General features: G+C 36.9%; 1 protein-coding gene across 1 annotated transcript in view; it reads right to left on the minus strand.

The window, feature by feature from the left end:
* Positions 1 to 635: 635 nt before the first annotated feature.
* The window catches only part of LOC125458261 (tetraspanin-17), a 50320-nt gene continuing 30187 nt past the window's right edge, over positions 636 to 20768 (minus strand). Inside the window, exons 4-8 of the mRNA XM_048543389.2 lie at positions 15564 to 15734; positions 6814 to 6939; positions 4159 to 4206; positions 2366 to 2482; positions 636 to 2122 (exon numbers count right to left, since the gene is read on the minus strand). Of these exons, the coding sequence (XP_048399346.1) occupies positions 2057 to 2122; positions 2366 to 2482; positions 4159 to 4206; positions 6814 to 6939; positions 15564 to 15734 (528 nt within the window). The 3' untranslated portion in view covers positions 636 to 2056. The remainder of the gene's footprint in view (positions 2123 to 2365; positions 2483 to 4158; positions 4207 to 6813; positions 6940 to 15563; positions 15735 to 20768) is intronic.

Below are 20768 nucleotides of genomic sequence, written 5' to 3' on the forward strand. Positions count from 1 at the left end.
AACCATGTCCCAGTTCATCTGCCTTACTTATTAGGCCAATTGCATTGAAATAAATTATCAGGTCTTCCTCATTCTCTGCTTTATTCCTACCTAACCTGACTGTTTCACTTGGTCCTTATCTCAAGTGTACCAATCTCAGATTGATCTCTTTCCTCATTATCTGCCTGGGTTGTCCCCTACCAACCTCAGGAGTAATCAACATATTACTACCCTCATGGACCTCCTTTTTAAATTCCTGCCTAACTTACCATATTCTCTTCTTAGAATGTCATTCTTGTCTCTTCATGCGTCATTAGTTCCAATGTGTACAACAACCTCCTGTTAGTCCATCTCCCCTTTGAGAATTATTATCCACGATATCCTTGATCCTGGCACCAGGGAGGCAACAGGATATTCTGATGTCTTGCAGTTGGCTGCAGATGCATCTATCTGTGCCTCTGACTAGACAGTCCCCTATCATAACTGATTGCTTAGAACCCTCGCTACATTAGAGCCAGTCTCGGTACTACAAACCTTGCACAAGTTTCCTTCAATTTCTTCAGCCAATTCAGTAAAAATGAAGCTGATTAAACATGAATCCATCCCCATGCAAAAGATCAAAGAAGGAAAATATCGCACATTAATACTGAGACTGGTCAGGTTGTAAAATGTAGTTTTTAATAAATTTTAAGTACAGTAGAACACAGTCATCTTAAACATGTGTCTAACATGCATTAACAATGGTTTGTTGGCTACAAACTTTAATTACTATGCATAAAGAAAAATTAAGGGAAAATAGCCAAAAGGTACATACTTTCCTCAGGACATGTTTGACTTGAAATTTTACGAAAATAGGTTCGTATTGACTTTGTTTGTTTACCATTATTCATATGTTCCAGTGAATGCAAGTATGATTCTGAAGAAATTACCAAATACTTTTCAACATCATAAAAAAGTGTAAAGTTTAACGTAACTACCAGTTACATCATTCATGGGAATTTCAGACTTCTGTATTAAAATTGAAGCTTGCAGTGATAGAAACATAAAACAATCATGCAAATCTTAGAAGGCGATTGTTTAAAAGTAGCAGCTGAGATACAAGGGTTTGTATTGTTCTCACTTTGCAGTCTTGGGAGACTGAACTCAACATTGTAGCATTTAATACTATGTAGAATAATTTAAAGTAAATTTCCTGAGTAGACAAGTTTGCACCACCAGTTTAAAAGGACATTTTAGTGCAAGCAATGTGGTAAAGTTATTTTAAAAGAAACAAACAAGTAACACATATTTATCTATAAATCTATTTTAATAAGCACCTGACATTGTTAACCTTCTTGTAGTCCTCCCTTCCATCATATGAATCCTGTCAGTGATCAGTAGATTTTAAAAAAAAAACAATAACTGAAGTCATTGCTGAAGAGCAAGAATAGTAAAACACTACTCATCTTTTCTGTTTTGTAACAAAGAGGTACAAACAAAAACATGAGGTTAAAACAATATTCATGTGAATTCAGTCTGAAAAAAACATCGGTAAGTACTGTCTAGCCGCACTGCATGATGAATCTAAATCTTGAAATCTGCATAGGCTAATTTTTTCTGCCACTGGATTTTTAAATGGACGTATTTCACAAAATGTTCACATTAGATAGACAGGACTGGACTATTTAATAGCCCAGAAATTATTTGTTACCTACAACCGAGTCAGCAGTTGTATCCCCTTTAGTGCCCCTACCCTACCTCATAGAAAACATCTAAAACCACATTATTTTTAACAGTAACAAACGTAATACATTTGTGGTGGTCTATACATAGAGACAAGTAACATTTCAAAATATCCATCAACTACAAACTGCTATTGATCCCTTTGAAACCATTATTAACAAAATTTAAGGTTTTTCTTGCTGCCGTAATAAAAGACTTTTGCTATACAGCGGCCTCATGGTCTACATCCACAGGTCTCATAGCATCAGAGATGAAATACATTTACGTCAGTGACTTTCATCCACTGTGCTTTTACAACTGTGCCTTCCACAGCTCTTCAGTTTGCTACTTGGCTTTAAATTGTTTTTCTTGAATTTCACCAGTTGGCTTTGACAGCTTTAATGTCAGTCACCAGATTCTGTGCTAGGCAAATTCCAAATATCTGAAAAAAGCAAGGCAAACATCAGAACATTAACCATCATTGCAAATTTAAGGGAAAAAAAGCATAGAAATGATTCCTATATTACGATATATAACTAAATACAGATTTCAGTACATCAGTTGGAAAAAAGCTGCAAATGATGTCCCCTCCAGAAAGGCTAGCTTTCTTCACAAAGAAAATCTAAAATAACACATCGGTTTTCTTATTTTTGTATTGAGTTTTCAGTAAATGAAAAATGCTTACCTGCAGTAAAGCAATAGCAATGAAGATTCCAGCAACCACTATCAAATTTTCCTGCAACCACTTCTCAAACTGCCCAACACATCCTTTGGTATAAATATAATCTTGTTGATCTATTTCCTACAACAAAAAAAATTCAACTTTGTCAATGGTACTAATTTTCAAAGTAGGTGTTGACATTTTTCATTCATGATAAAGAAGCAAGGCTTATGGATACAAGCTACAACTTTTGAGAGGGACTATATAACAGCTCTCCCTATTTGGATAAGTATATAAACAAAACTGGAATAGATTAGTCTGCTCTTTTACCAGATACTCTGTTCACAAAGTGATCCAGTGTGTAAAGATATTAAGAGTCAGACAATGAGAGTCGAGAATAGCAGATTCACTGAACTTCTCCAACTTTTTTTCAGTGATATGGAAACAGTAGATAGCTACTTCAACATGAATCAGTTGGATGGCCAGGGCAGAACTGTTAGGATCAAGAGTTTTTCCAAGATATACGTACAGCATTTAAGAGATGTTTTTAATTGCTTAAAATACGCAAAGATTTTGATAGCCAACTTGGCAATGATTATGAGATAGAGTTATTTTTGAAGCTTGTCCAACAAAGGGCACAGGATGCTCACGAAATTGCATGCCCCAAAGCCAGAGTGTCACCTTTACCTGAACAATTTTTGTTGTCAACTTATTTCACAGTTAACTGAGAAAAACCTTGCTGACAACTCAATATTCATCAGGCTGTTAGAATTAACGGTTAATTGTTCATCAGTTAGAAAGAATGGCATTTACAAAATACTTTGTTCATTTAAATTTATTAAGCGTAAGCCTGTTATTTTAAAATTCCATTCACTATAGATGTGTTACTTCATTATATCACCAGGGTCAATCCTTGACTTCGAACCACAGATTTTGCAACATTTGACTTCCCAAAAGAAAAGCAACTTTTATCTACTCAGTGACAAACTATCATTGTTTTAAAAACCCTATTAATACGTCCCTTTATTCCAGTCTGTGTTTATACTTTCACAACCAGCATAATTCCAGGCAAGTTAGACTGTATGTTCTCTACAGTCATCAATATCCTTTTTGCAATGGAATGCCCAAAACTTATAAATATTTGAAAAAGATTTGTCCCTTGTCTATTTGTCTGATAGTCTGTCCCCAATCATACACATGATACATATCATGACAACTAAAATCAATGCTAGACTGTCAATATTGTTAAGCTACATGATAGGATGCCAGCTTGGAAAATGGCTCAATTAAAAAAGGGTGTTTTCAGATTTTGAGTTAAGGCAGCACAGTAATGCAACTTTAAACTGACATGTTCAATTAAGCAAGGTGTGCAAAAACTGTTCTATAGCCAATCTTTTTATTGAGCTGGAGAAAAACTCCCAAGTACACTTTTCCTCAATTTAAGCAGTGATGTCATTTTTTGTGTGGATTACATTAGAACAAAATTAAACAAATTAATTCACTGCACTTTATTTCATTGTAAACAAATTGCTTCACAGAATTTTGTCTTCCAGTACAAAGTATTCTTTTTTCTCAGAAAGACAGAATTTCCAGCTAATTTGATATTAATCTCTTTCAACATTATCGCAAAAGGAAACCAGAAACTTTAGGATAAAACCTGAGAACGAATGCAGTGTACACACAATCTTCCTGTGAAGCTAAAACAATGTGAACACCTGTTTCCCAAAGTAACAAGAAATGTTGTTCATTTGACCTCAATAAAGTGAGCAAACTGTTAAGTCTCTTCTTTCAACTGGAATTGAATTGCAAACACTTACGATTTTCAACCGAACATCATATCCGCACTGCGTGTTAATGACATCTTCCTGCAGAAAATAAAGTGCTATTAAAAGATTCACCGTCACAGCATATTTCAGCAATTTACTTCTTTTGGTATACCTAATTAAGAATTGGGCAGTATGCAGTTTAAGGTAGAATGCTCATGCAGCAATATAGTATATATAAAAAAAGGTATCTGCCAATGGTGGCTTAACTTCAATGAAAGGACAATGATCACTCAATGTCATGGGTTTCTGCCATGGATCATCCACCCAACTAGACTGGCTAATTCTCGACCCATGGAATTTCAACAAATGAGGCAGGGATGGTAGAATCAGACCGAAGCTTGTTGTATCTCAAAGCCTAATGTAGCTTAATGGACACTTATCACGACTCTTAATGACTAGTAACAAGCTCTTCCCAGTCACAAATGTCAATACCGCATGCCTTCAAGGAAAACCTCAATGAGTGTCTAAAATCTTTTCTTTGCCTTTCCCATTACACTGGCCATTTGAGACTTGGGGAAAAAAAACAGGACCCACAGATGGGGAAATTGCTTTTCAACTATTTGGATACAGTGTTCTATCCATCAATATTGGCGTTGGAGGAGTTTGCCTGAATTTTTATGGAGCTGGCTTCAAGAAGAATGCTAGCATTCACATGGCTATCTTCCCATTGAGTCTAGAGGATGCGATAGACAGACTGCTAATGGAATTTCTCTAATACTCCTGAGTCTCTGAAACACAGTCAGGGATCTCTGATGAAGGGTCTAGGCCCGAAACGTCAGCTTTTGTGCTCCTGAGATGCTGCTTGGCCTGCTGTGTTCATTCAGCCTCACATTTTATTATCTTGGAATTCTCCAGCATCTGCAGTTCCCATTATCAGGGATCTTTGCATTTGAGTTTGTGAAGAACTATTGTTCTACACCCCAGGACTACTTTGGAGTTAAAAATTACAGAAGGCTAAGATGGAACAGCTGATCTACTGATAGATACCCTCATCAGTGGTGGCTAAGAGGTGATAGCCAAGGAACAGGAGATGCTCAACTTATTTCAGTGTCTCCTTCCAGCACACATGAGGCATGGATATTTGATTATCTGGATATACATTGGTATGAAAGATTCTTTTGAGAACATTCAAGGACAGACTGAGATTTTTGAATACAGAATTCAAGAGATGGAGAATGGCTTGCAAATCTGCTGCAACGTGGACAGAAACATTGTAGTCATCTACATATTGTTGATTATACATCTGTAATGGTCAGTCTAGCTTTCACAGAGGTGACTGATCCATTTTCCAACTCAGCGGTATGTAATTCTGACACCAGATAGGTGTTACCTTTGACAAATTTAATAGTCACCATCAAGTAGATTAAGAATGATATAGAAGCTTACACAGCCTTGCTTTAGCCCAGTCTGAATTTTGAAGGTATCTGTTTTCAATCTCCTACCCAAAAGAGAATTGCTTTATAATTATAGTAGTCCAAACCTCACCTACTCCTTGCAATCTGTTCATAAAGAAATGAAAATAGTGACTCTAAATATAAATTCTAAGTTATGTGGAAGAGATGTCAATCATCTTGTTTGCAAGTTGTATGAAAATTTCCTGACAATCTCATTGAGATAGACTATAACATTAAAAAAGCATTTGAAAAGTGGAAATTGATGTAAATCAATTAAACACCAAGGTAAGTGTCTAAATAAACTAGCAGTGCATCATAAAATTACCTACAAGATCCAGAATTGCAATCGAGTTCTGATGCACCAAATTCTGGTGCAACTTTAAACACACAACCTGTTAAAAATTGCTGTATATTCAGGAAGTGTGCAAGAGCTGCATTTTTCACTGGGAATGGAACACAAGGTTTTGACAGAGATTTTTGAAGAATCAGGATCAATAGACTGACAATAATAGGCATCATTTGTATAGCCATTTTTTTTAATAAGTAGCCACAAACAAACTGCATACTGGCATTCCTTCACAGGAGGAATGCTGTTTGTTACGGGTTAAATCATTTGAAGAATTTATTGTAGTATGAAATAGCTAGCTACAGTTCTACCATAATAAAATTCAATGTATCGGCACAAGTGACAAATAGCAAAAAAATACACTAGTCTATGAAGTATAGACGTCTATTTAAAATTTGGGTGATGAACATTAGTATCATTTAAAAATTTCTTCAACTTTCAAATTCATTTTTTGCTCCAGATTACAATTTACATTGTGAACTGAAAAAATACTTTCAGCATTTAGTTCAATGACAACAACGTTTCAGAAGCGATATCGAGCAAATTTAGTATCACAGCATGAAATTAAATTTCTGTATTTTAGCATCTGGCACTGATTTCAAGCTCTTAATTTAGTGAGATCAGACTATTTACCCTACTGGAAGACTAAAACATTTAATTATTCTCAATATGTAGGATGATTAAAAAGTGAATCATGGCTGCACTGTTTATCTTTAAACAAAGACAAATAACGTGTATGGAAGGACACTCAATCAACTATGATGGGAGAAAGTTCAAAAGCTTAGATCTTGTAAAGACTTTGAACCCAAGTTAGTTTTCTCACTTCATGGATGCAATGCTGTTTCACAAAGCTGAGCTACAGTCTACAAACAGTTAACTTTACAGCAACTTATAAAATATTTATACCGCAGGGTCTTTGATGCAGCAGGAAAATGGAACACCACATCGCTCTCTGCTTGGGTTGAAATCTGTACAATTAAAGTAGATATTTAAGTCCCAGTCAATGGGTCCTCGAGCACCACAGCACAACCACTAAAAAGACAAAACAAGAACAAAATAATCAGCCCCATTAAAACATGGACTACAATACCTGCCTTGAAATCTGATGACAATTAAGTGCACTAGAAATGGAAGCTAAACAAGTTTGTTAATTACAACAGAAATCTTAAAACTTAAAATCTTGTGAGATTCATAGCCATTGTAAGTTCAAAGTTCTTCTCAGAAGTTTTTGTTCTCTGCAGGGGATCTCTGTAATTCCAACTGACATACATAGAACATAATGTTAATGTTCAATGCACTATGTTCATAACCAACAAACATTTTAGACCTAATGCTAGAAACCATTTAATATGTTCTGTTTACAAAGGTTTGTTTCAAGAAACTTGCACTATTCTTTGTAGAATAACGCTGCTGAAATTCATAACTTAAATACATTTTGATTCCCATTTGCACTGCAATCTTCAGCCCAGAGTTTGCATAAACCTGTATTTAGATGAACTGGATATCTCATGAAAACTTTTTAAATAAACAGCAAATTCTTCTGCTAATACCTTTTAGTTAAGAAGATTGCATGAAGATTCTATTACTTCAGATTCAAAGCATTGAAACACTAAAATTTTTTTTAAAAATCATGTGCCTTGAAGTGCATGTAAGCCAATTTTGGGCTTGGAAACATATACAGGTACAGGCACGTTAGCTGCTGGGACTCAATTTTCTTTGCAGGGTAAGATTATGAAAAGAAAACTTGCAGGGTCACAAATTCAACAATCGCCCTGTGCATTTGATGAGTCAAACCCCTCTAGGTGTTAATTGAGGCACTGCGTGATCTAAAAAGGATTGCCCAAGGTTATTCAGTGCTAACTTTTAATATCACAACACTAGAATAACCAAACCACATTGTATGTATAAATTAATGTGAATACAGCCAGAAAAAAATGTCACTGCTTTTGCTTCTCTGTCTACTACACTACAGACATTTGAATGGAAAAGCAGACGATAATTTTGATTTCCTATCTTAGTCCTTTAATGGGGAGAGGCAAAAATAACAGTTAAATCGGGCATTCAAGGTTTGAACCAGCAGCCTAGTCAGGGTTTGCATTTTTTAAAAATCCACCTTTTATTAAAATGACAATAAAAAAAAGACTAAGGTGAGTCACATCGAACATGACCAGAAATGGAAAAACAGGGCCAACAAAAAAAGTAGTAATGACAACCTTAAACAGTACTAACACTGAAGATTGTAATTAAAAAAGACCTAAGAGCTGTGCAGTTCAGGAAAGAACACACTGGATGAAGCTATTTGATGAATACAGGCTTTAAACAAAGATCAAGATGAAGGGGCTGGTTTACTCCAACAACTTCATTAAGAGGAAAATTCCAGGACACTGATCCTAGCAGTCATGATAAAACAAAGACCGGCATAAGGCTGGATACAAACAAGCCTTGTATGTAGCCCAAGAGTGAGGCAGATATTAGAAGGGTTTCCCAGCCAGAACAGCATTTCGGTCTCGGATTCAAGCCTTAGAAAAAGTCAAGAGCTGTTGAGTAAAACAGAAGTATTTGTGATGAAAACTAAAACAAAGCTCATTGAAGGTTCCTGCAGCAAAGTAGTAGATAGGAGTGTTGGGACTTGTAGCCTACTTAACAACGTCAGATTAAATTAGACTTGCATAATATTAACACCCAATCCACATTTTGTAGGGTCCTTCCTTCCATCTTTCATAGGAAATGACAAACATTTTGAATGTACATTTTCTATCTGCCTTCATGATGGACAAATAGCTTTCCTAAAGGAGAAAACCAAGGGACAAAATGGTGAAACTTAATAAAATTGCTGGTGGAGGAAAAAGTACTTTGAAAACCATTGACACTAAAGTCTGACAAGTCCTGTGGGCTTGATGGAGTGGCAAGAGTGAGGCTTTGAGTCAGTGGGTTCTAAGCTTTGTTGAACTTATAGTTACAGTCACTGACTCATACAGCATGAGTCCACGTCAAACATAATCCCAAACTAAACTAGTCCCACCTGCCTGCTCTGGCTCATTTCCCACCAAACCTTTCCTATTCATGTACTTATTCAAACGTCTTTTAAATGTTGTGATTATATCCACATCCACCACTTCCTCAGGAAGTTCATTCCGCATGCAAATCACCCTCTGCCTAAAAAACACTTGCCCTCATGTCTTTTTTAAATCTCTCTCTTCTCACTTTGAAAATGTGCCCTCTAATCTTGAAACTCCCATCCTAGGGGAAAAGTCTGCGACCATCAACCCTATGTAAACCCCTCATGATATATAAGCTTCTTACCTAGTGGGACTTAAGAGTAGCATGCACTGGCCAAAGATTTTGGTTCAGAATTTAAACTTTTTAAATCAGTTTACATGGTAAAAAGCTGCATTTTCTAGATTCAGGCTTGTGGATGCCCCTGACAAAGACAACAGTAATTATCCATTCCTAGCTTCCCTTAGTACGATGATAGTGAAACTTCTCTAGGACCTGATGAAGTCATGTTGTAAATGGTACTCCTATAGTCGAGTGTTTCCTGGTTCATGCTTCATGTGTGGCAGTATGACACTGAGTTTTAGGAACTAACATTTGACAATAGAAAATGGAATAAATACATTTACAGCATTTTGGGGTCTCATTTCACATAAACGGTTGGAGTCAGAAGGCTTTAAGAGGTTCACAACTGGTTTGATAAGGTAATTAAATTGCTGGTTTTTACTGACTGTCAGAACAGTTCAGAAGCTTACACCTGTATCAGAGATAATAGGGACTGCAGATGCTGGAGAATCCGAGATAATAAAATGTGGAGCTGGATGAACACAGCAGAGCATCCGAAGTTCTTGGAAGTAGTTGCAGGGATGGAGAATGTATTGTCATAATCTTCCAAACTTCCTTAGATCTGGAAAGACCCCAAGACATTGTGAACCCATTGAAGAAAAAGGAGGTAAAAATCAGGAACAGATTAATTGGTCCAACACCTGTAACTGGGAAAAGCCAGAATCCATTAAGGAAGGAGCAGTGGAACATTTAGGGAATTATAACAAAAATATATTGGCACTGCATAATTGAGAGGGGAAAATTTGTTTAAAGAATGCTAATAAATTTATTAAAAGGCATTATAAAGCAGCACGGTGGATAAGAGAACCAGAAGACTCAGTATCTTTGGATTTCAAAGCATATTTAATAAGGTGGCACATAGAAAGTTAACAACACAAGCCAAGTATGTGAGGTTTCGCAAATAATATTAGCAAGTAGAGGGGACTGGCTACTTATTACGGAACAGAACATAAACGAGTCAACACTGAGTTAAATGATTATGGAGAGCAAGCAGAAAAGTGGAGTTGAGGCAAAGATTAGATCATCCATGATCGTATCAAATGATGGAGCAGGCTCAAGGGGCGGGACTACCTGCTGCTGTTTCTAGTTCCTAAATTCTTGTGTGATGGCAAACTAACGAATGGGGTTCCAGAAGGATCAGTGCTGGGACTTCAGCCACTTAATCTGTATTCACAGCTTGGAAGAAGGGGCCACATAAATTTCTAATAAACAATATAAAGATAGGTGAAACAGCAAGATGTGAGTATACAAAAAGTCTGCAAATTGATAGAGATAAGTTAAGCGGCGGACAAAAACAAAGCAGATGGTGCATATTGTGTAAAAATGAGAGATTATCACTTATACAAGAATACAAAAGCAAAACATCAGTCAAATGAAGAGAAGTCATAGAATTCCATTGCACAAAGGGATCTAGTCTTGTACAGAAACACAAATAAGACAAGTGTACAATGCAATTAGGAACGCAAGTGTAATGTTGGCCTTTGTTTCAACGAGGACACAGTATAAAATATACAAATCTGTTGTACTTCTATTGATGAGACCACAGTACTGTAGACAATTATGGTCTCCTAAAGAAGGGAAGTATCTTTGTATTGGAGGCAGTCAAAGAAGTCTCACTATGTCGATTCTTGGGGTGGCAACACCCCATTTAGAAGGATTATATTCACAGGCTTTTAGATGAATGAAAGCCAAGCTTACTGAAACAAGATTCTTCCAATGCTTGACAGGGTAGGATCTGAAAGAAAGTTTCTCCTTGTGTCAGAATCTAGAACTGGGGGCATTGTTTTGGAATAAGGAGTTATACATTTAAAATCGAGATGAGGAAGAATTTCTTCACTCATTTTCAGGAACCTTTGGAATTCCCTAGTTAAAGCTCTGAATGCCCAGTCACTGAATAATGTATTCAAGGTGTAGACGGCAGAGTTTTGAACTGTAGGGAAGCCTAGGATTAAATGTACAAGTAGTAAAACGGAGTGAGTCCAGGATCAGATCAGGAATGGTCTTATTCAATAATAGACTAAGTTCAGGGGGTATGACTTCCTCCTTCTGCTTACGTTCTTAATATTGATGCTTAAAAACCAACCAAGAAAGAAAAACATGAGAACAGACTGTAGAAAATGGGAAATGCATTATAACTGAGCACTGCAGACTTGCAAATCAAAATAAATGGATTCCTGAAAAGATAAACAAACTACCTGTTATTCCATTATAGTATCCTTGCCTTCATAATCTTGTGAGACTACACTACAAATATAACTGCACATGGAATTCATTCTGGGATTTTCTACCTTGAATTGTTCAAATACTAAACAAAATCTCTATTTACGTGACATCAGGAAATCACGATTTGTTTTTAAACTAGATATATACACAAAGTACAATTATTTCTGTCCAGCCAGTACTCAAATTTGGCATTCCCAGATCATGAATAGCAGGGTTCAAAAGAAGAATAAACCTTTAACTTTATTTCAGCCAAAGGTACTGAAACAATCTCAAAGAGCACCTACAGTACATTCTTGTCATTTATTTGTCCATCTCCTTGAATTAAAGAAAGAATATATACTTGCTACTGTGTGTTATTAGAGTTGTGTTGTCCAATATACTTTACAGTCGACTTGTGGAAAATTGCGACTGCCATTTTCAAACATATAACACTGAGTTAAGTTGAAGTTACAAAAAGGTGGGTATGAATAGGAATATCACTCACTAGAGCACTATCAGTCAACCTTCTGTGCCAGGAAGGATCAACCTCATTGCTATTCAATGAGAGTCATATATCAATTAGACCGTGAACATATTTATTACAATATAACTCAATTCTCTAGTTAGGTGGCCTGGAAGCTGATGGCCACTCGTTCGATGAAACAAAAGTACTATTGTTGCTTTCAGCATTCCAATTCTCTTTGGATGCATCTAAATGATATTAAACATTTAGACCTGCACAACCACACTGAGGGGTGCTACAAAAGTAAGGCCAGCCTTCAGAAAGTCCAATTGTTCTCAAAACTTTACAGGTGAATCTAGTGTTACAGGGGATGCTAACTGAAGAATTTGGTTATTTTTAAACTGGTAGCTTATAGTTTCCACTAAACAGTTGAGGTGCCTGAATAGCAGTCAGCTCTGCAGGACCTCTGACAAGGGTTGAAATGTGCAATTCTGGTAAGGAGGGGCAGTGCTGCAGCATCCACTAATGTTCAATCTTCATATTTATAGACTGGGTGAAATGGATGATTGAAAGGAACAGGACACTATGGCTTAAAAGGAAGGCTGGCCATGAGCCAGAAGGTGAATTAAATAACCACCTGTGTTCAGAAATGCCAGGCAACATAGCACAGGTAGGCAAGATTCAGAATATAGAAATCAATGTATATAGATCAGAATTCTTTTCCCTCAAACTCCTAATATAAATTCTGACAGAATAGAAATAGTTTCATCTTGAAGAAACATGTTTAAAGCAAAATGTAGCACACTACTAGAAACAGAACATTTAATTTAAGCCTTACCACATTTCCAAGGCTGTAAAAAGGTTTGCTTTGCAAAGTAGTTGGATGGAAAAGTACCTTTGAAATTTACAGTATCACAGAATTGTTGCAGCATACGGGATGGCCTTTTGGCCCACTCTTTCAGTGTCAGTTCTCCAATTCGTGCCTGGACCCTACTTTCTCATTGCTTGGCTGCGCATTATTATTCAAAAAGAAACAATCTAATTCCCTTTTGAACGTCTGGATTGAGACCGCCTCCACCACACTCTCACGCAGGGTATTCCAGTCCCCAAAACTCTGAATAGGTTCCCATTATATCACTTTGCTTCTTTTATTTACTTTGAACCCATGCAGTCATTCTATATCCTTTCATAAGTGGGGAACATTTTCTCTCTAATTACTCTGTCCAGAACCCAGTCAATCTTGGATCCTTCAAACAGATCTTCTATCATCAGGCACCATGACGAAATAGTTTGCGCTTTCTCAATGAATGTTTCTGCTGAAATTTCCCAACATGGGACCATTCTCATAAACCTTCTAAATAACTTCACATTCTTCCTCACGTGTGGTGCCTAATGCTCCAGCTAAGGCTGGACTAGTGTCTTATACAAGTTCACATAATCTTCTTGCACTTATACATTACACCCCTGTCAATAAAGCCTTATGTATTAAGTGCTTTCACAATCTGTCCTGCCACTTGCAATGACTTATGCACAAATACATCCAGGCCTCTCTGCACCTTCACACACTTTACAGTTGTATACTTTATGTCATATTGTCTCTCCAGAGTCTGCCTCCCAAGATGTACGAACTCTCACTTCTCAATGAAAATCATCTACCACCTAGCTACAGACTCCAAAAAAACTTCCTTTCAAACATAATATCTTCTTCTACAGTTTACATATTTCCTTATTTGTATTATTCACAAATTTTGAAACTGTGTCTCATACCCTAAGATCTATATTATTTGTGCACAGAAAAGGTTGAAGACCCATTTCTGACCCCTGCTACTTGTATTGCCCGAGACATCCGTTAACCATTAGCCTCTTTTCTATCACTCAGCCAATTCTGCATCCATGTTGCTACTATCCCTTTACAGTGTCGTAATCCGAATGATTTTCCCTTGAGAAATCCATTCTGACTCTCCTTAATTAACTCATACTTGTCCACATAACTATTAATTAGTTTCTGGAAGTTTTTAAATCAGTGAAGTTAGATAGGTCTGTTGTTGCGCAGCTTATCCTTACACCCTTTTTTGAACAAAGATGCAACGTTGAACAAGGCGGGCTCAGTGATTAGCACAGTGCCAGGAACCAGAGTTTGATTCCGGTCTTAGGCGACTCTCGTGTGGAGTTTACTCATTCTCCCAATGTCTGTGCGGGTTTCCGCTGTGTGCTCCCGTTTCCTCCCATAACATAAAGATGTACAGATGGCCATGTTAAATTGTCTGTAGCAACTAGGGACATGCAGGCTGGGTGGATTAGCTGTGGTAAAATGCAGGGTTATGGGGGTAGGATCAGTACCTGGGTCTGGTTGGGGTGCTTTTTATAGGATCGGTGCAGGACCCAATGGACTGAATGATCTCCTTCTGCACTGCAGGGGTTCTATAATTTTTCAATGACTCAGCTGCAGTTTTCAAGCCCTTCGGAAAATTATTGCAAGTGCCTCTACAACTTCTATTCTCACTTTCCTCAGTGTCGTTAGATGCACTTCATTCAATCCTGGTGCCCTGACTGGTTTTCCTGGCTCTGGTGGGAAGTGCATATGTTAAATGCTGACTATTTAAAAACACAAAATTGCTTTCAAAACACTGCGCATTTGAGTTACGAACATTGTATTTAATTTGCTTCACACAGCAAATACAACGGCCTGATCACCACAATTTTTGACTAGCATTGAAATTCTATTGGATGACACTGCTAGCGACTGTCCATCATGAATTAAAAACAACGTACTTCAAATCACTCAACATTTTGCAGCAAACATTTCATTAAACAGCACCTACAGGACCAGAAGTGAGCCTGTTTATTAACTATACCAGTTGATCAAGAGACCCACATAATTGAAGTAAAATCACACATTAAGTAACAGAAACATAATGCAGGGGCTTTACACATCACTGTTATACTTTATTTACAGCATAGACCTATTAAATCATAATGCAATCTTGCCTTAAATAAAAAACTTACCAGCAGACAGCCCCACTCACACTCTCAACTGACTACTCAGTTGTTAGACATCATGGTAATACAAGTAAACTGCCAGTGTTTCACGTATAGACATTCATAAGGTGCCAGTTAAAATAAAGTTTGCTATACTCTCACAGCCAATTTTTTTTTTAAAACCAATTTTGCCTGTAATTCCACGAGTGAAATTCAATTGGAAAGTCAGATGAGTACAGAGATACTTGCATCCTTTAACAAAGGTTAAAAATGGGGAAAAAGCAAGTAATGTTTTATTCAAAGATAAAGCAAAACTCTATTAACACATCTTCACCATTTATTTTCATTAGTTGCATCTACAAATGGAAAGGGGACGAGCAGTTGTCAAACCAATTTTAACATAATTCTATCATGGTCAGTACACATGCCGTAACAGCGTATTGGGTATAGTTGTCCCAACCTCTGAGCGAGAAGGTTTACATTCAGGTCTAGCTCCAGAGGTGTGTCACAAAACGTCCAACAAGCAGATTAAAATATCTACTCATTGTGATACAAATAATATTTTGTTACAGTAGAATTATTGCCATGTTATTTCAGATGACCATTTTATAGAGTTTATGAAATGCTGTATCAATTTAAATTGCTAATATATGGATGATTCATATTTACTTACATATTCCTGTGCAAAATCAATAAGGTTCTGAAGATCTATGTCATCTCTATAGGCTTGAACATTTTTGTTGATAAATAAGTTGAGCTGGTCCTTGATCCAGTCCTTAAAGACAAATGCTAGTATTCCCGTTGTCAACTCCAAGAAGAAAATTAGACCTAAAAATACTGAAAACTGAGAAATAACATTTTAATAGAATTCATTTTACACCAAAAATATAGTGTAAATTCAGAAATGTGGCACGTTCTCTCATCACAACATATTTTCATACGTTAATTTTAGCTGTTATAATTTCTGCATTTTCAATACCAAATACATTAAAAGAAACAGATAAAACTGAAAGAGAAGATATACAGATGGTGTAATTGCTCCAAGTTAAGATAAACAACAAACTTAACCAAATTCTTCTTGCGGCTTACTATTCTTTCCCATTTTATTCCCATTAATTTAAAGATAATTTCTAAAACTATCAAAACTCAATTTAAAAGAAATCTAGTGAACTGAAAATATAATGTAAATTAAAGAACACAGTATACAATTTATGTTAATATTAGCATCTTTACATGACATGCTTTTCATTTATTCACAAATGTATGTCTCATTAACATTATCCCATGTATAGAAATGAAATAAATTTCATCTTGCTGCTAATAAAAGCGCTCTTCATAAGTCCAATTTTAACAGCAGGAAATAGCAAATGGTATTCACTACTTAGGTGAAAATAGGAAACTTCAGTTTGTGTAACTGTGACCAATTGACCTATGGCTACCCAGAATTGCAGCACAATGAAAAGCTAGCAGCTTTTTTGGGCCACGAAATTAGTCTCCAAAAATAATCATGGCAATGGTAGATATTTCAAAAACTACTTCATCTGCATTAGAATGACAAAAATATTTCTTCTTACTTAAACCTGCATCGCTACAAGATTTTGGCATCTTCTTTCCCAATTTGGCCTATTTCCATCTTTCAACTTTTTCACACCAGAATTTAACTTTTTTTTTTAAAATTCTTAGAGTCAGAGATGAAAACTGACCCCGCAGTCCTACTCGTCCATGCCTACCAGATATCCTTTAAAAATCTAGTCCCATCTACCAGCACGTGGCCCATATCTCTCTAAACCCTTCCTGTTTATATACCTACCCAGATGCCTTTTAAATGTTGTAATCATACCAGCCTCCACCACCACCTCTGGCAGCTCATTCCATACACATACTACCCTCTGCTTGAAAAAGATGCCCCTTAGATCTAATTTTGGACTCCACCACCCCAGGGGAAAGATTTTATCTACTTACCCTATCCATGCCCCTCATAATTTTATAAACTTCTAAGGTCATCCTTCAGCCTCCGACATTCTAGGAAAAATAGCCCCAACCTATTCAGCCTCAACCTGTAGCTCAAAGCCTTCAACCTTGGCAACATACTCACTAATCTTTTCTTAAATTCAGTTAATTTTGATTATCTCCTTTGGTGAAAATGTCTCTCCTTCACTTTACTAATACATCTTACAAACTGGGCACCTGGGCACAGTGGCTCAACAGTTAGTGCTGCTGCCTCACAGGGCCAGGGACCCAAGTTCAATCCACAGGTCTGTGTGGAGTTTGCACACTCTCCCAGTGTCTGCATGGGTTTCCTCCAGGTTCTCCAGTTTCCTCCTAAAGATGTGCAGGTTCGATGGATTGGCCGTGGGAAATGCAGGGTTAAAGGGATAGGGTTGGGGCTGGGTCTGGGTGAAATGCTCTTCAAAGCATCAGTGTGGATTTGACGGGCCAAGTGGCCTGCTTCTACACTGTAGGCAAAATGAACTTTAATATCCAATGAGATAGTGTACACTTCAATAGAATAAATAAAAATATCATTTGTGTCTCAGTAAATAAGTAACTGAGGTAGAAGAGCAAAGTGATTCGGGAGCACAACTGAATAAAAAAAGTCAAAAGCAGCACCACATGTCAACAAAGCAATTAAAACGTGAAGCAATAAGCAAATTAATTCTAGGGTTTAAGAGGATGTGTCAAACTTGAAGAAGATTGTGATCAGGCCACACCTATGCGTTGCTCTAGCCTACATTCTGTTCAAAAATCGAAGCTTTCAAAGTGTAAAGACTATGGGAATGGCACTAGAATGGAATGAGACAGAGAAAAGAACTTAGAGAAGTAACGTGGAACTACAGATGCTAGACACCTGAAAAAAACAGAAACTGATCAGATGTGGCAGCATCTGAGGGAAGAAAACAATTGTTAACTCTGTTTTCTTCCACAGATGTTGTCAGATCTGCTGAGTTTCTCTAGCAGTTTGTTTTGTTTCAGAACTAAAGGAAACTTGACAGACATCTTTAACATTAATCAAAGTGTACAGTGCAGGGAGAAAACATCTTCCCATATTTCACTGGTAGAGCTATAAATAAAATACATTTGTTAATAAATTGGGAAATAAAAAGTAACTTCCTCACCCAAAGTAATTAGAGTTTGGAACTCACTGTCACAGTATAATTGATCAGATACTTGCCAAAGGAAATTTCAACACATTACATTTGTACTATTTCTTTAACAAAACTTTAAAAAGATGCTTCATGGGGGTACTGAGAAACGAAGTATCACAACCCACATAAGGAGATATTAAGTCAAAGAACAAAAAGCTGTATGTTTTAGAAATTATCTTAAAAGATGATGATGAAATGGTGAGATGAAGAGGTTTAGGGAAGGAATTCTAGAGCTTGTGGTTTCTGCCACTAAAAAGCATAACCACTAAAGGTTGAATAATTAAGAAGAATTAGGCACAAGATGATAGAAGAGGACCACAGGGTTGGAGGAGACTGAAGTGTTAGAGGCAGGCAAAACAATGGAGAAATCTGAAAGCAAAGATTTGACTTTTAAAACAAGACTTTGCTTGACCAGGGGCCAATTTAATTCAGATTGGTGATGACAGAGAAATAATAACTGCTGCAAAATTGACAGTTAGCATTGTGGATGACCTCAAGTTTACAGGCAGTAGAATACTTATCTTGAAAATGTGATTTTTTTTCCAACCTGAGAAAGTGATCTTTACTTTTATAAATATACTTTTTCATGGCTATATTCTGAATCCAGAGTTAGCATTATGGTTTTCCTCATGACTAGTACACTACTGACTGAATTTTCATCATCCTTCCTAAGATATCCCTACCTCACACATTTGTACCCTGAACGTCTTATATTCTCTATATGATAGACCACTACAATAAAAATGTGCTCAATGAGATCATCCAACAATCCTAACTTTAACTGAGACACCATTGCAACATTCAGCTTTGTTAATCCTACAAATAAGTTTCTCCAAGTTTTATTTTTCAATTCAGAAGGTATGTCTGTAAAATATGTTGTCACTCCTTCCTGCAAATTTTAATTCACCATCAACATTGAAACAAACGTGGGAACTTTTTTTTCCAGAATTTGTAATACATTTATAAATTCTCTTATGACCTACATCCACAAATCAATTTTAGATGATTGAATTCGGATTCTCAACAGTTTGGTAAAATGCTAGTCTTTGCTCACCTGGTCACTACATAGTTTTTAAACCAAGTTATTATATGATCTGCCACCAAAATTTAAATTCTGACCACCCAGGTGCATCAACGCATTAATAAAACAATAAATAAATCATTCACTAAGTTTCTCACTAAACTGATGGTTTCCACTTAGATCTGCCCTCTACAGCTTAATTCTTTAATTCTCTACAATGACATAGAAATATCAGTAGATCATTCAGCCCCTTGAATGGTAGAACAGACTCAATTAGATCATGACAAATGAACCTCTTAATGCTACTTAACCACCTCGCGCCACACCTTGTAAAACATACGCTTAACAAGAAAAGGGTTATGGTGAGTGGGCGGGTAAACCGGACTGAGTCTCAAAAAGATCACCCATGTTCTAATTAAATGGCGGGGCAGGCTCGAGGGGCCAGAGGGCCTACTCCTGTTTTTAGTTCTTATGTCAGTATGTTTGTTTTGGTCAAAGGTGAACAAGAACGCTCCTAAAGCATAATCTTCAAAAGGTAAACAAGTCATAATTCCACAAACTCTACATCAAGACATGCTAGAATATAAACCTTTTTCTGAAAATAAATGAGATTGACTTGTGAGACCATCTATTGGCCCAGCATTAAAAAAGAAAATCAGTTTAAGTAACGTGAAAAATATCAATTCTATCAATTGCAGAAAAAAACAAGGGAAGAAGAGGTGGAAGGCTAACAGACAAGTTGAGAATAACTTTTATCAGAGCCTGGAACTCACTGTTTGAAAAGGGTTGATGAGAAAGAAACTTAGTGACATTGAAGCAGTAGTTAGATATTCAATGGCTTTGACATAGCCTCCAGGGTTATGGGTCAGAAGCTGTAATCAGAGGTTTGCTGACCAGCATGGATATGATGGGCCAAATATCATCCTCCAGTGCTCTAAACATCTAGGAGTCTATAATCACTCCTACATACAAGATTCCTTCCAAGCCACAGAACAAAACTGCGACTGATAGCTTACACAGTCAGGTTGGGTCAGGCTTTAAATCTCTTACTTTTACCTGGATAACTATTCAGATATGTTAGTTGAAACTCTACCAAGTTTCAACACAGAGTGCAGGACTTTGTTCAGAGGGTTCTAGAAACTAGGTTACTGCCATTGCAGGTTTCACCTCTTCACCACCATAAACAGTTACTTCCTCCAAAATCAACATATAATGGCATTAGTGTGCACCACATACAAGGCACACAGAAACAGCTCACCAAGGATCCTACAAGAGCACATTTCAAACCCGCAATATCTACCACCTAAGAAGGAACAAGGATAGCAGTTACATGAGGACACCATCATCTCCAAGTTTCCCTCTAGTCACTCAACAACCCTGGTTGGGAATTATACATCTGTTCCTTCACTTTCATTCTGGAAATCTCTTCCATCAGCACAATAGGTACACTCAAGCCACAGGAACTGTAATATTTCAAGGAGGCAGCCCAGTACCACCTTCTCAACAGCTATTTGGAATGAATAACAAACATTGGCCTTGGCAGCAATGTCAACATGCCATAAAAGGTAAGAAAACCGTGCAAATTACACTGGGAGCAAGCTGTACTAGGCAACCGTATCACTGAAAAAAAAATCCTGATAAGCGTTGATTTAGTGAAAAATCAGTCACAACCTTATCGAAGTGATAAGAAGTGGATAATGGACAGGTGATT

The sequence above is a fragment of the Stegostoma tigrinum genome, chromosome 13, assembly GCF_030684315.1.
Source record: "Stegostoma tigrinum isolate sSteTig4 chromosome 13, sSteTig4.hap1, whole genome shotgun sequence".
NCBI lineage: Eukaryota > Metazoa > Chordata > Chondrichthyes > Orectolobiformes > Stegostomatidae > Stegostoma > Stegostoma tigrinum.